This window comes from Saccopteryx leptura, chromosome 1 (assembly GCF_036850995.1).
Source record: "Saccopteryx leptura isolate mSacLep1 chromosome 1, mSacLep1_pri_phased_curated, whole genome shotgun sequence".
NCBI classification, from domain to species: domain Eukaryota; kingdom Metazoa; phylum Chordata; class Mammalia; order Chiroptera; family Emballonuridae; genus Saccopteryx; species Saccopteryx leptura.
In genome coordinates this window covers 17898816-17912896 of record NC_089503.1, presented here as the reverse complement: position 1 = coordinate 17912896, position 14081 = coordinate 17898816, and the positions used below count along the sequence as shown (strand labels likewise).

The 14081-nt window shown below is 43.3% G+C and overlaps 1 protein-coding gene across 18 annotated transcripts in view; it reads right to left on the bottom strand.

The window, feature by feature from the left end:
* The window catches only part of AMBRA1 (autophagy and beclin 1 regulator 1), a 229519-nt gene that overhangs the window by 150814 nt on the left and 64624 nt on the right, over positions 1-14081 (bottom strand). For 15 of the 18 annotated variants that reach the window (XM_066362220.1, XM_066362229.1, XM_066362213.1 and 12 more), the window contains 4 exons: positions 13291-13474; positions 12504-12676; positions 11456-11522; positions 7994-9447 (listed from right to left, as the gene is read on the bottom strand). In XM_066362220.1, the coding sequence (XP_066218317.1) occupies positions 7994-9447; positions 11456-11522; positions 12504-12676; positions 13291-13474 (1878 nt within the window). The remainder of the gene's footprint in view (positions 1-7993; positions 9448-11455; positions 11523-12503; positions 12677-13290; positions 13475-14081) is intronic. The other 3 variants (XM_066362340.1, XM_066362350.1, XM_066362360.1) reach the window with 1 other exon arrangement.

Here is a 14081-nt window from a genome sequence, read left to right as displayed (position 1 = left end):
TTCCCAGGATTATAGTAAGAGCCATCCATGATCACGCATGGGGCAACCCTCTTTGTAAGCATCAGCTTCCTCTTCTAAGGCCTGGGTTTACCTTCCCCCAGCTTCCCTTACCTCTCTTAAAACTAAGCTGCTTAAATTCCACCATCAGCTGCCTGACCAGCAGTGGCACAGAGGATAAAGCATCGACCTGGATCACTAAGGCTGCCAGTTCGAGACCCCCGGCTTGCCTGGTCAAAGGCACATATGAGAAGCAACTATGCTTCCTGCTCCTTCTCCCCCCTGCCTCCCTCTCTCTAAAAATCAACAAATTAAAAAGAAAATCACACAGACAAAAAAATTTCACCATCAGCTTTGTCTTCTTTTTGATTTCTCAATAGCTAGTTCTCTTTTCCCATCAGGAATGTCATGGTTTGCCCGTAACACAGAGGATTCTTCCCTATTCTTTGTCCTCCAACACCAAACTTCTGAGTAAGAACTCAAAAGTTAGTAAGGGTTTATTATTATGTAAATACCAAAAGCAATAACTTCAATTTTTTTTAGGGGCATAATTAGAGGTAAAGCAAAACATTTTTTGTGTGTGGCAGAGACAGAGAGAGAAACAGATAGGGACAGACAGACAGGAAGGGAGAGAGATGAAAAACATCAATTCTCTGTTGCGGCTCCTTAGTTGTACATTGATTGATTTCTCATTTGTGCCTTGACCAGAGGGCTACAGCAGACCGAGTGACCCCCTGCTCGAGCCAGCGACCTTGGGTCCAAGCTGGTGAGCTTTTGCTCAAACCAGATGAGCCCACACTCAAGCTGGCAACTCGGGGTCTCAAACCTGGGTCTTCCGCATGCCAGTCCGACGCTCAATCCAATGCGTCACCACCTGGTCAGGCAAAACTTTTCTTAATATAAGGATTCTACCCCCCAGAAAAAAGGAACTTAAAATCTCAAAACCAAAAAAGATCTATCCTAATAATGCATGGACTCCAAAACAAAAAAGATGAGCAGCTACTTTCTCAAACCCAAAATACTCTACCTTCTAAGCAAATTCAATGAAAGCCTTCCCCAGAAACTGCAAGATACATAAAGCACCAATGGGAAACAGAACCGTCACATTTAATTTGTTTTACTCATATCTAATTTGGACTTTATTAAAACTTTACAAGACCGAGTATGCCATCATTGAGGCCGTAGACAGTCTTTAAGGAGAAAAGTAAAATAACAGCAATGCCTGGCAGAGATATTAGTATCACTGAAAGGTCAAACCAAGACCAACAAAATGGTCTCAAGAGGAAGTTGTATCTGATGTCAGTATGCTCAAGAACATGAAGGGCCTGAGTCGTCACTGGGAGCCAATATGAAGGACAGTTGACCAAGCACATAAGACTTATTACAACCTGACCAGGCGGTGGTGCAGTGGATCATCGGACTGGAATGCAGAAGACCCAGGTTCAAGACCCCGAGGTCGCCAGTTTGAGCGCGGGCTCATCTGGTTTGAGCAAAGCTCACCAGCTTGGACCCAAGGTCGCTGGCTTGAGCAATGGGTTACTCAGTCTGCTGAAGGCCCACAGTCAAGGCACATATGAGAAAGCAATCAATGAACTAAGGTGTTGCAATGAAAAACTGATGATTGATGCTTCTCACCTCTCTTGTTCCTGCCTGTCTGTCCCTATCTGTCCCTCTCTCTGTCCCTCTCTCTGTTAAAAAAAAAAAACCCAAAAAACAAAACAGACTTCAGGACAACCAATACACAAGTTAGAAATGTAGCACAACAGTGAAACAGAGGAATGCATTTTAAGTCACCGTGACCTCAAGTCACAAAAGGTGTCTTCCTCGTGCTCAAGGTAATGCCACTTCATTTACACAAGTACTTACTGAGCCAACCACTCTCTATAAGACTAAAGGATATAATATAACAAAGGATTTTTTTCCTCCCTTTATTACTAAGAATAACAAAAACGATTTACACTGCATAGTGGATCATAGGGGATGTAATTCCAATTTCATTTGTTCAATGCAACTACCATTTGTTAAGCACCTACTATGTAACAGGTTGTATTCTAGGTACAACAAGGATACAGACATAATCATTGCCTTCAGAGAGATCATTTGGCAGAAAGAGAAACAAATACTCTTCTGTCATGGGTGCAATATTACAAGGAAGTATCTATATCTAGTACATAGCAGCAAAGAAGAGGAAGTGATTATTTGGAGCAGTCAGGGAAGGTTTCCCAAAGGAAAAGGTGACAGCTGTGCTAGATTTTGAATAATAAATTGTATATACTTCCCATCCGAAGAAACTGGGAGGGATTTTTGATAAATAAACCCTTCAGACCCAGTTAGGTTAGCAGCACAGAAAAACTACTCATGTTGGACCCCTCTCTGTATTATAATCAAGCTGAGAAAACTAGTACCTTCCCGATTTCTAGGTCACCTTCTCCCTCTGTGAACCTACAACTAGCCCTTGAAGACACATCCATTTATTTCTCTCAGTGATGTTCCTCCCTCCCTGGATAGTCCCCATGTGCCAAGAGCTGAAGGATCAAACAAGTTAGTTGGCCTATGAAACCTCAAGAGGCTTCAGATTGCTCCAAACTCCAAAGCAATTCCCTCACAAAAGTCTAAAAAACACCCTTGATCTCTAATCAGTACTTCCTTAAAAAAAAAAATTTTTTTTTAATTTATTCAGTTTTAGAGATGGGAGAGAGGGAAAGAGAGAAAGAGGGGAGGCAGGAAGTATCAATTCTCGTATGTGCCTTGACCAAGCAAGCCGAGGGTTTTGAACCGGCGACCTCAGCATTCCAGGTCGATGCTTTATCCACTGCGCCACCACCAGTCAGGCAAATGAGCACTTTCAACTCTAACCTTTGATGTTCCAGGTCAAATTTTATGGTGTAAGCATCAATGTCCTCCCCAATCTTCATCTATCATAAGGGAAAAGTAAAGATCGAAAGATGTCATTTCTCAGAACACACTCATCTTACTAGATATTTCAGAGCTAAGGCCTTGTCAACTATCTAGAGAAGGAATGAAGAAACAATTTATTTGAGGCAGATCTAACCCAATATTGATCTTCCACTTGTTGGGATTTTAACAGTGAACTTCCCTAATTGAGATCACTTTAAAAAGACTAATCATGCAGTTCTATGGGCAAATTACTAAAATAAGTGTTTTCTCCTGTCTCCCTAAAAACAATTGTGTTATTGACATTTCTACCCAGTGACAATAATTACAAATGCTCTGTGAGACCTCTAATTTCTTACAATGAGACTTGATTGAAGAACCACTCAGTTAATGATCTATAAGAGCCTGACCAGGTGGTGACACAGTGGATCAAGCATCAGCCTGGCACGCAAAAGACTCAAGTTCGAAACCCCAAGGTCATCAGCTTGAGCACGGGCTTATCCAGCTTGAGTGTACAGTCGCTGACTTGAACATGAGATCATAGACATGACCCCATGGTCGCTACCTTTAGCAAGGGGTCACTGGCTCAGCTGGAGCCCCTGGTCAAGGCACATATGAGAAAGCAAGTAATGAACAACTAAGGTGCCGCAACAAAGAATTGATGCTTCTCATCTCTCTCCCTTCCTGTCTGCCTGCCTGTCTGTCTCTGTGGCAAAAAAAATAAAAAATAAAAATAAAAAAAGCTTAAAAAAGAAAAAAAGAAAGATCTATAAGAGCAAATGAAATTCTGATGGTGAAACTGCTATATAAAAGCACTAATTTTGCCTGGCTGGGCAGTGGCACAGTGGATAGTATGTCAACATGGGATGCTGAGGACCCAGCTTCAAAATCCAAACAAGGTCTTGTACTGTATCCTGTCATCAGCTATGGGATCTCCAGCTTGAGCATGGGATCACGGACATGACCCCATGGTCACTGGCTTTGAGCCCAAAGGTCACTGGCTTGGCTGAAGCCCCCCTCCCATCAAGGCACATATGAGAACAATCAATGAACAACTCAAGTGCCACAACTACAAGTTGATGCTTCTCATCTCTCTCCCTTCTTCCCCCACCCCTCCTCTCACTTAAAAAACAAAATAAGAAAGCACTAATTTCAAATAAAGTGGAGGAAAAATGGCCTCTTTAGGACCCACGGATTTGAATCCCACCTTTGCTACAAGTGCCTCCTCACTGTCATTTCCTGTCGCCTCCTCTGTTTTTTCATCGTAAAAAAAACCCCCACAAACAAAAACCCTGCACTTTAAAGCTCTAGGCTTTCTCTAGTTTTAAGATGCCATTTAAATAGTTTTCTCTTTTTTCCTAATAGCAGGTCACAGAGACTCCTGCTTCAAAAGGCCACAATATCCTAATCATCTCCTACTAGATCGCAGGCTATCTGACCCCGCAAAAAGTTTCTTGTGGTGAAGCAAAGGGAATGCCACTCAAGTTATAAATTGTAAACTAGAATCAGATTATACAGAAGGCTTTCCCTCCACTGCCACAGGCAAAGGAGACTAATGTATTTGTTATTACCAATATAAACCTACACTAAAATACATACTAGTGTTTACCTCTCTCATTATTTGCAGCACTATTAATTCTCTCAAAGCACCAAGGATCAAAACATACCTCTTTAGTCTCTCACCCACTACAAGGCCAAATAAACCCTCTCCCTTCAAGGAGAGGTATACATACAGTTACACCTTTTCTTCCCTGCCATTCTAGACTAGTGGTGGCAGCAGGAGCAGCCCAATACTGACACCTGCTGGGGAAATCCAAACAAGGTCTTGTACTGGACTCTCATCAGCTAGTGTTACTGTGGGTATTAGTGCTTTCTGCTAGAACGTAGCCACTTAATTTATAAGGACATGGTGGCCCTTCTTCAAAGGGTGCGCACTTAGAATATTTTTAAATATATGTCATCTTTTAGTAGAATGTTGACACTTATGGTACACCTCATCCTACCTAGCGCATCTAAAAGGGACTCCATAAATGATATAACCACTGTATTAATATACATTTTTACAATGATAACGTGTTATTTGTATATTTTAAAATTTAAAAAGCATATATGTAAAATTGGTTACAACAAGGTGACAAGGGACTCCATTTCCTACAACATACATTTTTAAATGCCAGAACTCTATTTAAACCACACTTTTTTTCTCTACAAAAATTGTTGGTAGATCCTTAATAGTTCTAGATTTTAAATGGCCTGTTTTATTAAGAAGTGATCATTAATATTTTAGTCACATGTGGCTATTTATATTTAAATTAAATTTTTAAAATTTAAATGTAGTTCCTCAGATCACATTAGCCATTTCAGATGCTCACTAGCCACATGTGGCTAGTGGCTACTTACTGTCCTGGACAACACAGATATAGAACATTTCATCACTGTAGAAAGTTTTATTTAACAGCATTTCTCTAGACAAACATTATCAGAGTATCTTCAGACAAAATTATATAACATCTAAGTGGGGGGACTGGAGAGAGGATAAAAAGGAAAGAAGGCTGGCCAAGTATTGGTAAGTTTTGAAATCACATGATAGGTATATGAAGGTTTGTTTACTATACTTTCCTCTTCATTTTTACATATTTGAAGATTTTCATAAAAGTTAAAAGAAAAATAAATAAAAACGGTTCAACTAAATATGAGGCTATCCCACTAGGAATATACCATAGAGGGCAGCTTGGAAAAAAATCTTGAGTCATCAAACCAGAGTTCAAATTCCCACTCAATGCCCTATTATGGAACCTTTAACAAGACACTTCAACTTCCCTAAGCCTCACTTTCTTCAACAGTAAAATGGGAAGTTTAATACCTGCCTTGCACACAGTTGTTGTGGGAATCAGAAATACACTGCTCACAGAAATTAAGGGATGAGGGAACATGCCGATACTCCAGTATTTTCAGCCTTTTGTATAGTGCATTCTCACCAATGAAATAAAAGTTGGTTTTGCATCTCATTTGCATAATTGGACAACTTTTTGTGAGTTGTCACTTGCTTTTCTGATGTTCTTGTTTAATAAAAACCAAATGCTTTTTCATCGCTTCATATTCATTTTGAAATATCCCCTAATTTTTGTGAGGAGTATAATTAACACAAAGCAAGAACACAGTGCCTAACACATAGTAGGCACTCAGTAATAGATACCTCTATTACCAAACAGACTTTATTTTAAACCACTCAGGTATCTCTCAGGACAACAATGAAGAGGTCCTGCTGGAACAAGATGGACCAAGGCTGAGCAGAAGCCCACTGGTACTATACAGGCACTTGTAGGCAGACCAGTAAATGAAGCCAGTCCCTTTACATCTACTTTAATTTTTTTAATTTTTATATACTGGTTTTAGTGAGAGAGGAAGGGAGAAAGAGGGAGAGATAGGAACACAATGTTCCTGTATGTGCCCTGATCGGGTATCAATCTGGCAACCTCAGTACTTCGGGATGATGCTCTAATCAATTGAGCTATCTAGCCATGACTCTTTACAGCTACTTTTCATAAACATTCTGAATGTCTACTATATGTCAGGCACTGTGTTTGCTACCTTCTCTCACGACAAAGGGGACGAATAGAGTCCCAGGCTCCAGATGTAAGGTAAAATATTCCAAAGCCAGTAATTCAGGAGACGTTAATCCAGAACTGGTCTCAATCACATAGCCATAACAACCTCTCTTACTTTATCCTTTACATCCAACCAAATTTCCCTCTGTTCCCCTTAGTAACCACCTACTATCTTGCATACACTATATGCCCTTTCCTCCCTTAGTATGTGCTGTTCCCCTAATATAAAAAGTCCCTTCTCTACCTCCTACCCATCTTTCAGGTCTTGATTTTGTAAAGCTTTTTCTGTACTGTCCCTTTTCCTGAAATTATACTACATTTAATCTCAGTAACATACAATGAAGCATTCAGTATTGTACAGTTTTTATATAACTTCATGTAAATAAGTCTTGCCTCTACAATAACACTGTTTACTCCCAGTGGGCAAAGACCAGGTATTTGCTTCTTTTGTGTTCCCCATAGTGCCTAGCACAGACTGGAACAATTGTATACATTCAACAAATTGTTATTAACTGGGTAACTCTCTAAAGCACCCTCCCGAAATAACAAGCACATTATGTGCACAATCCATATTCCCTCCCTTGCTGGAAGCTTATGTCAGATAAATTTCAGTTGCTTCAACAGAGGATACAAGGCAAAGCAATATGCTGCTTGGATCCAACAGGCATATTCTGGGAGTTGGTGATTACGCTAGATTTGACCTTTACAGAATTCAGAAAAACGTCCCTAATAAATCAAGATAGATGCACACAGAGCCATACATGGAACATGTGGTGGGCGACTAACTACACCCACACTGTTTCTTCCATGAAAGAGTTGCCTGGGATGCCGATCTGGGTACGGAGAAGCCTTCCTTCTTTGGAATCTTCTTCCCCACCCTGAGGTGAATGTCCATCTGGAAGATTTACTAAAAAAAAAAATCTTAACTAAACAACCGACTTGCTGTCCAAAAAACATATCTCCAAAAATATGAACTGTCCTTGATATATATATTATTTTCTTTTCTATGTCAAGATACATTGCTCCGAAATATAAGATTTAAGAGGTAAAAACAAAGTGACACAAGAAGAGCCAATACACGAATCTGTCCCAAGCAGGGTTCTCTTTTGCTACTAATTTCTAGGCACACTGAGACATTTTATTTCACAGTCACTAGTACTGAAAATAAATCCTTCAGAAGGTCAAAGCTGGGCAGAAGATGTCAATGGTTCTATTTTTTCATCTCATTCTTCTCTAACCCAATCTGTACTCTCCTTTATGGCTAAAGGTCACAAAAAAGGAGCTAGCAGGGCCAACTCACTCACACGGCTACGCCCTATCCTCTCTCCCAGCACAGCAAGGTATTCCAGAAGATGCAATGGAAGCTAAGGAGAGCCAAACCAAATGCATGGGCCTCAGACACTCCAGCTCCAGCCACAACACCTGCAGGACTGAAGGAAGAGATACAAGGCGAAAAGGAAGGGATGCAGGAGAAGACAGAAAGCACTGCTCACCTCCTGAGTGAATCTTCCTCAGAGCTTTCCTCAGTCATATCCTGATGTAAGGCCTCCTGTGATACAGTTCCAGTTCTGCTGGACTGGGTGTAAATTCTTTCCCAGTGGCCTGTCTCCTGGTTGAAGGCCACCCCCACAGTCCTCTCCTCCTGCGGACTAGCAGAGCTGCTCAACTCCAGCCTGCTGGAGCTGGGCGTTTGGCCCTCAGTCCGCTCGAGAGGTGGCAACTGGCTGCCACTTGATGGCATGCCCTCGAAAGTACTGGAGACCTGCCAGGAGGAGCTGGCCTCGCCAGAGGAGTAGTTAGATGTGGTTCTTTCCCAGCGCAGGGTATCGTTGTTAAAGGTCAGGAGATTGTGGCAAGCACGGCAGTGATTCAGGTGGCCACGGGACAGGTTAGAGTTGTTCTCACTGCTGTGTGGGCTGGGCTGATGGGAGGGGCCAGGCCTCTCAGATTCAATGTTATTGTTGAGCATTTCCTGGGTCTGTTGGGTCTGGGGGGCTTCCCCATTCAGGCTCTGGTCCAGCTCCTGAAGCCGGTCATACTCCAAAAAGAAGCGTCTCAAGTCACATGGAAGCTCATGGCGAATGCTGCCCGGATTGTTTTGGCTGGAGCCATTCCCTCCATCTGACTCAGCTGCCAACCCTGAAGCTGGAAAACCCCTCCCTTCTGTAGCGGAAGTGTACACAGACGCCTGAGAGCCACCTTCCTGCTGTCGCAGCACAGACAGCAAACTCACTGACGAGGCACTGGTCCTGGGCGGGGGCATGGATTCCGCCTCAGAGCGGGAGTTCAGACTGAGCACTGTCCGGGTCCACTCAGAGCCTGTCAGCCCGGGGGCTATGTCTCGGTGATACCTAGATGGGTGGCTAGACAAAGGGCCTCCCAAAGAGCGACGGGTGGGACCCAGACTGAGGTTGCGGAGCGTGTTGCCAGCAGTGTTGCTCGGGACTGTACTGAAGGCAGACGGCCGGTTCAGGAGGCCCTGGTCCTGCTGCGTTGACGAGGCCTGCTCCGGGGGATGGAAGGGCTCGGTCTGTACAAAAGAAAAGGAAGGGGTAGTAGCCCTGGCAGAAGCAGGGGGGACACTGTCCTGGTGTGGCAAGAGGGAAGGAACTCGAGTGCCAGAGCAGCGGCTGCAAAGGCACAGGATCCCAAGGTGCTGGCAGCACTCAGCTGTGGGGTAACTGACCCGCTGGCGGAGCCTGATGTAAGCGGAAGTCCTGGGGCGCTCCGTGGAGGGCTGAGGGGGAGGCGGTGGGGGTGAGGGGGTAGCAGAATCTTGCACTGTGCTTTGCTCTCCCACCTGGATGCCAGAGGAGCGAGAGGACAGCATGTGCAGGAAATTGTGGAGGAGGGGCGTCCGGCGAACTGGCTGTGATTGCAGGAGGGCACGCTGACGGTAGTGGGATAATTCTGTTCCGTCTATGGGGATCTCTGGTTCGTCATCACCCTGTAATGTGGACCAAGGTGGAGCAGAGGAAGAGCAAAGGCCGTTAGGTAGAACCTCCAGGTAAACCAAAAACAGCTACTGATAATCATCCAAAGAAAACCTTCATAGATAACAACTCAATCTCTGAGGCACTGAGAACTGGCTTCAGATTTAGAATCATCATATGGTATTAAGTTACTCACTTCCAATTAGCAACATTTCTGAATGAGTACAGCTGGCAAACCAATTCTCTTACAAAAGGCATCTCTCTAACACAGAAGCAGTGAGTGGAAGCAAAATGTTAAACTGCCAGAGACACATAAATGATATTCCATCAACACTACCTGGTGTCCTCGCCATGTAGCTCAGTTGGTTAGCCTTGGTCCTCAAACTGCGGGTCGCGAGCCACATGTAGCTCTTTGGCCCCTTGTGTGCAGCCCTTCCACAAAGGGTACTCCACTCTAATTAAATTAATAACAATGTAGCTACCTATGTAGTTTAAGTTTAAAAAATTTGGCTCTCAAAAGAAATTTTTTTTTTTTTTTGTATTTTTCTGAAGTTGGAAACGGAGGCAGTCAGACAGACTCCCACATGTGCCCGACGGGGATCCACCCAGCACGCCCACCAGGGGGCGATGTTCTGCCCATCCGGGGCGTATCTCTGCCACAACCAGAGCCATTCTAGCGCCTGAGGCAGAGGCCACAGAGCCATCCTCAGCGCCCAGGCAAACTTTGCTCCAATGGAGCCTTGGCTGCGGGAGGGGAAGAGAGAGACAGAGAGAAAGGAGAGGGGGAGGGGTGGAGAAGCAGATGGACGCTTCTCCTGTGTGCCCTGGTGGGGAATCGAACCCGGGACTCCCGCACACCAGGCCGACGCTCTACCACTGAGCCAACCGGCCAGGGCCTTCTCAAAAGAAATTTCAATCGTTGTACTGTTGATATTTGGCTCTGTTGACTAATGAGTTTGCCGACCACTGGTCGGGAAGTAGGGAGGTTGCCAGATCAATCCCCGTGAGGGCACATACAGAAACAGATCAATGTTCCTGTCTCTTTCTCTCTCCCCCACACCTTCCTCTCTTGCTAAAATCAATAAATAAAATTTTAAAAAATAAAAATACTTTTTAGCCTGACCAGGCGGTGGTGCAGTGGATAGAGCGTCAGACTGGGATGCAGAGGACCCAGGTTCGAGACCCCAAGGTCGCCAGCATGAGCGCGGGCTCACCTGGTCTGAGCAAAAGCTCATGGACCCAAGGTCACTGGCTTGAGCAAGGGGTTACTCGGTCTGCTGTACCCCACAGTCAAGGCACATATGAGAAAGTAATTAATGAACAACTAAGGTGTCGCAACAAAAAACTGATGATTGATGCTTCTCATCTCTCTCTGTTCCTGTCTGTTCCTATCTATCCCTCTCTCTGACTCTCTCTCTGTCTCTGTAAAATAAAAATAAACTTTTTAAAAAATAAGAAAAAGAGCATCTGGCCAGTTAGCCCAGTCAATTAAGAGCATCATCCCAAAACAAGGTTGTGGGTTTGCTCCCCAGCCATGGCACACACAGGAAGCAACCAAAAAATGCACAAATGAGTAGAATAACAAATGCTTCCCTTTCCTCCCTGTCTCTCTAAAAATCAATAAAAAGTAAGCTTTGGCCAGTGCTTGGTTGGTTGGAGTGTCATCCCAGAGCAAGGGGGTTGCTGGTTCGATTCCCTGGTTGGGACACATATAAGAGCAGCTCAATGATCCTGCTCTCTCTCCCTGCTTCTCTCAAAAACAAAACAAAAAACAAAAAAAAACAAAAAGCAAAAACACTGCCTGGTTACTTCTAATGAGGTGATCACCCAAAGGTTTTGGAATTGACTCCCTTGTCATGATTATAGCTGTAACTTTGAATACAGTCTGAAGCTAGTTTTGAATTTTGACTAGAGAGAAACACTTGAGCATTGAAAGTTAAAGTCCAACATAATCAGAATTAGAGCACTAGTTTAGAAAATAACCCACAGTTTAGATGTAGTTAGAACTGTTGACTAACTTACCTGCTGATTAGAGGGATTAACAATTGCTGTAAGTAAGTAGTGTCCAAGAGGATCAAATCTCACCAGCCTAAAAACAGGGAAGAAAGAGACACAGAGACATGCGTAGAGAGATTACGTGAACCAAGAAGAGGAAACGTGTTCAAATTTACAGCAATCATCACTGGTAATGTCGCAATACTCAGGTATCCACTTCCTAGAGACTTTCAAAACTTTTCAAAGAGATTAAAATAGTAAGACTCAATACTTTTTGTTATCTCCTCATTCTTGCCAGAATAAGGAAATGTATCACAAAAATGATTTCAAAAAACACCCAGGCTTCTACCTGGGAAGCAGCTACATTAAGCATATGTTTGCGCATACCTAGGAGCTCATCATAGGAGTAAACCATAGAGCTCTCTGCCACAAGTTCAGTTCTTCTCTCATATGGCAGCTACACTGGCAAGAGGACAAGTTCTGGTGGCAATGAACAGTCTCAGCATCAAGTAATATAGATGAATCTTTAAGCTAGACTAGATTAGCTTATATCCAACTCTAATAGCAAGATGATCAAAGAAAAACAATGCATCAACTTTAATTCATGCAATGTGAGTGCTGATTTTGAGGGCTAAATAAGTTATCAACTGGAATATCTGATACATACTTACATCTCCCTCTTTCAGTTTGATAAACACAGATAACCAGAGATGAGCAATTATCCATCAAGCTTCCTACCACCTAAACACCTTTCAGGTTTCTCAAAAAAAAGGGCTCTATTCTAAACCCAGATAGCTTTGAACCTAAAAAAGTTTCTAACGACCCCGGTCTTCAGAGGCACTAAAGATGACTTCAGAGACCAAAAGATGACGCCAATAACGAACAGCTAAAATTAACAAAATGAACTGCTTCCCAGCTGACTGGACAGCTGCTTACAAAGTAGGAGGAGCTGTAGGGATAAATAAAACCTGCCCTGAGCAGGAATAACACAATCTGTCTGAGGTGAAAGACAAGTATAAATGTTCTTGGCCATGCTAATCCTATGCCAGACATCACTGGTGGGCAGAGGACTCACCGGACCCGTTCCATCTCACTAGCTGTCTTCACTACAGCAAAGGGCTCCCGCCGACTCCAATCCCAGAAGTGAATCTCATTGGCAGTGGCAATCAGAAGGAGCTGAGCCGTAGGGTGGAAAGCCAGAGAGGCAATTGCATTGTTGCTGTCTGTGAACCAGCTTTCACTGCCACCCTATGAATGAACCAACCCAAATATTCTCAGGTTACAAGCTGCCAGCAAACTGGATGTCAATATCAAGAAAGGTCCATATTTTAGGTAAAATGACTATAGCAGGGCCTACTTTAAATGTCCTCTGTAAAACAATATAGAAAATCAGTGATCAAGCAGTGTCACCCATTTATCAGAAAAATATTGCTGTCAGCTCAGTTCTGCAAGTTTTCTACAAGCCATAAGCAATGAGCATCAGCACAGTTCCTGTTTCTGAGGCCTGAGGAAACTCAAGTGGGTGCATGGCACGGTGCACAACAATCCACTAGCCATTCACTAGGACAAGGAGCATACTGCTTTGAGGCTCATGATCAGAGTACAGTGCAATGCTTGCTGTAAAATAACAAAAAGCCATCCTGAACACATCTTAGAGCATGGGCTGATGGAAGAACAGTTACATAGGGTGCTCATCTTTAAATGGAGGACTATGAACTAGACTTGCTATCACTTAAGTAGGCAATGACTACCACTAACTTGGATGTAGTCCTAAGAACCTGGATAGTCTCTCCTCCAGCATCAAGAACCCAATGGTAAACAAGTCTCAGCATTTAGAATACCAAAGAAAAGGAAACACTTACATGTAAATCCCAAATCCTAACCTCCCCATCCAGGCAGCCAGAAGCAATAAGGCCTGATATGGTGGGGTGGAAAGTGACACACCAAGGAGTACGACGGTGTCCAATCAGAGAATGAACACACTTGCCAGTCTTCACCTCCGTAATATAGATATTGTGGTTCACATGGGTGGAGGCCAAGAGAGTCCTAAGGAATCAGAGTACAAAGTCAAGGTGAAGCATGTAGGAGGGTAACAAACCACCAGCTTTGGAAACATAGAACATTGGTGCTATTTCTCATTCCAGCATGAAAAAAACTACACCTTGGGCATTACAAACAAAACTATTCTGCACTTTAAAAGATTCTGAATTCTGCCTGACCAGTGGTGGCACAGTGGATAAAGCATAAACCTGGAACTCTGTGGTTACCTGTTCAAAACCCTGAGGTTGCTGGCTTGAGTGTAGGGATGATGGCTTGAGCATAGGATCATCAACATGATCCCAATGTTGCTGACTTGAGCCCAAAGATTGTTGGCCTGAGCAAGAGGTCAGTAGCTCTGCTTGAGCCCCCGATCAAGGTATATATGAGAAGCAATCAATGAACAACTAAAGTGAAGCAACTTCTCCCTCTCTTCCCTCTCTCTCCCTCAATCTCTCAAAATCAATTTTAAAAAAAGGAAAAAATAAATAAAACATTCTGAGTTCTACACATTGTCCCTAAATGACACATACCTCCTTCAGAGAATATTTTTTTCTAGCTGGAAAACTATCGCAGCACTGGTAGTCTGTATTGCACAGGCAAAGGATAGTTAATG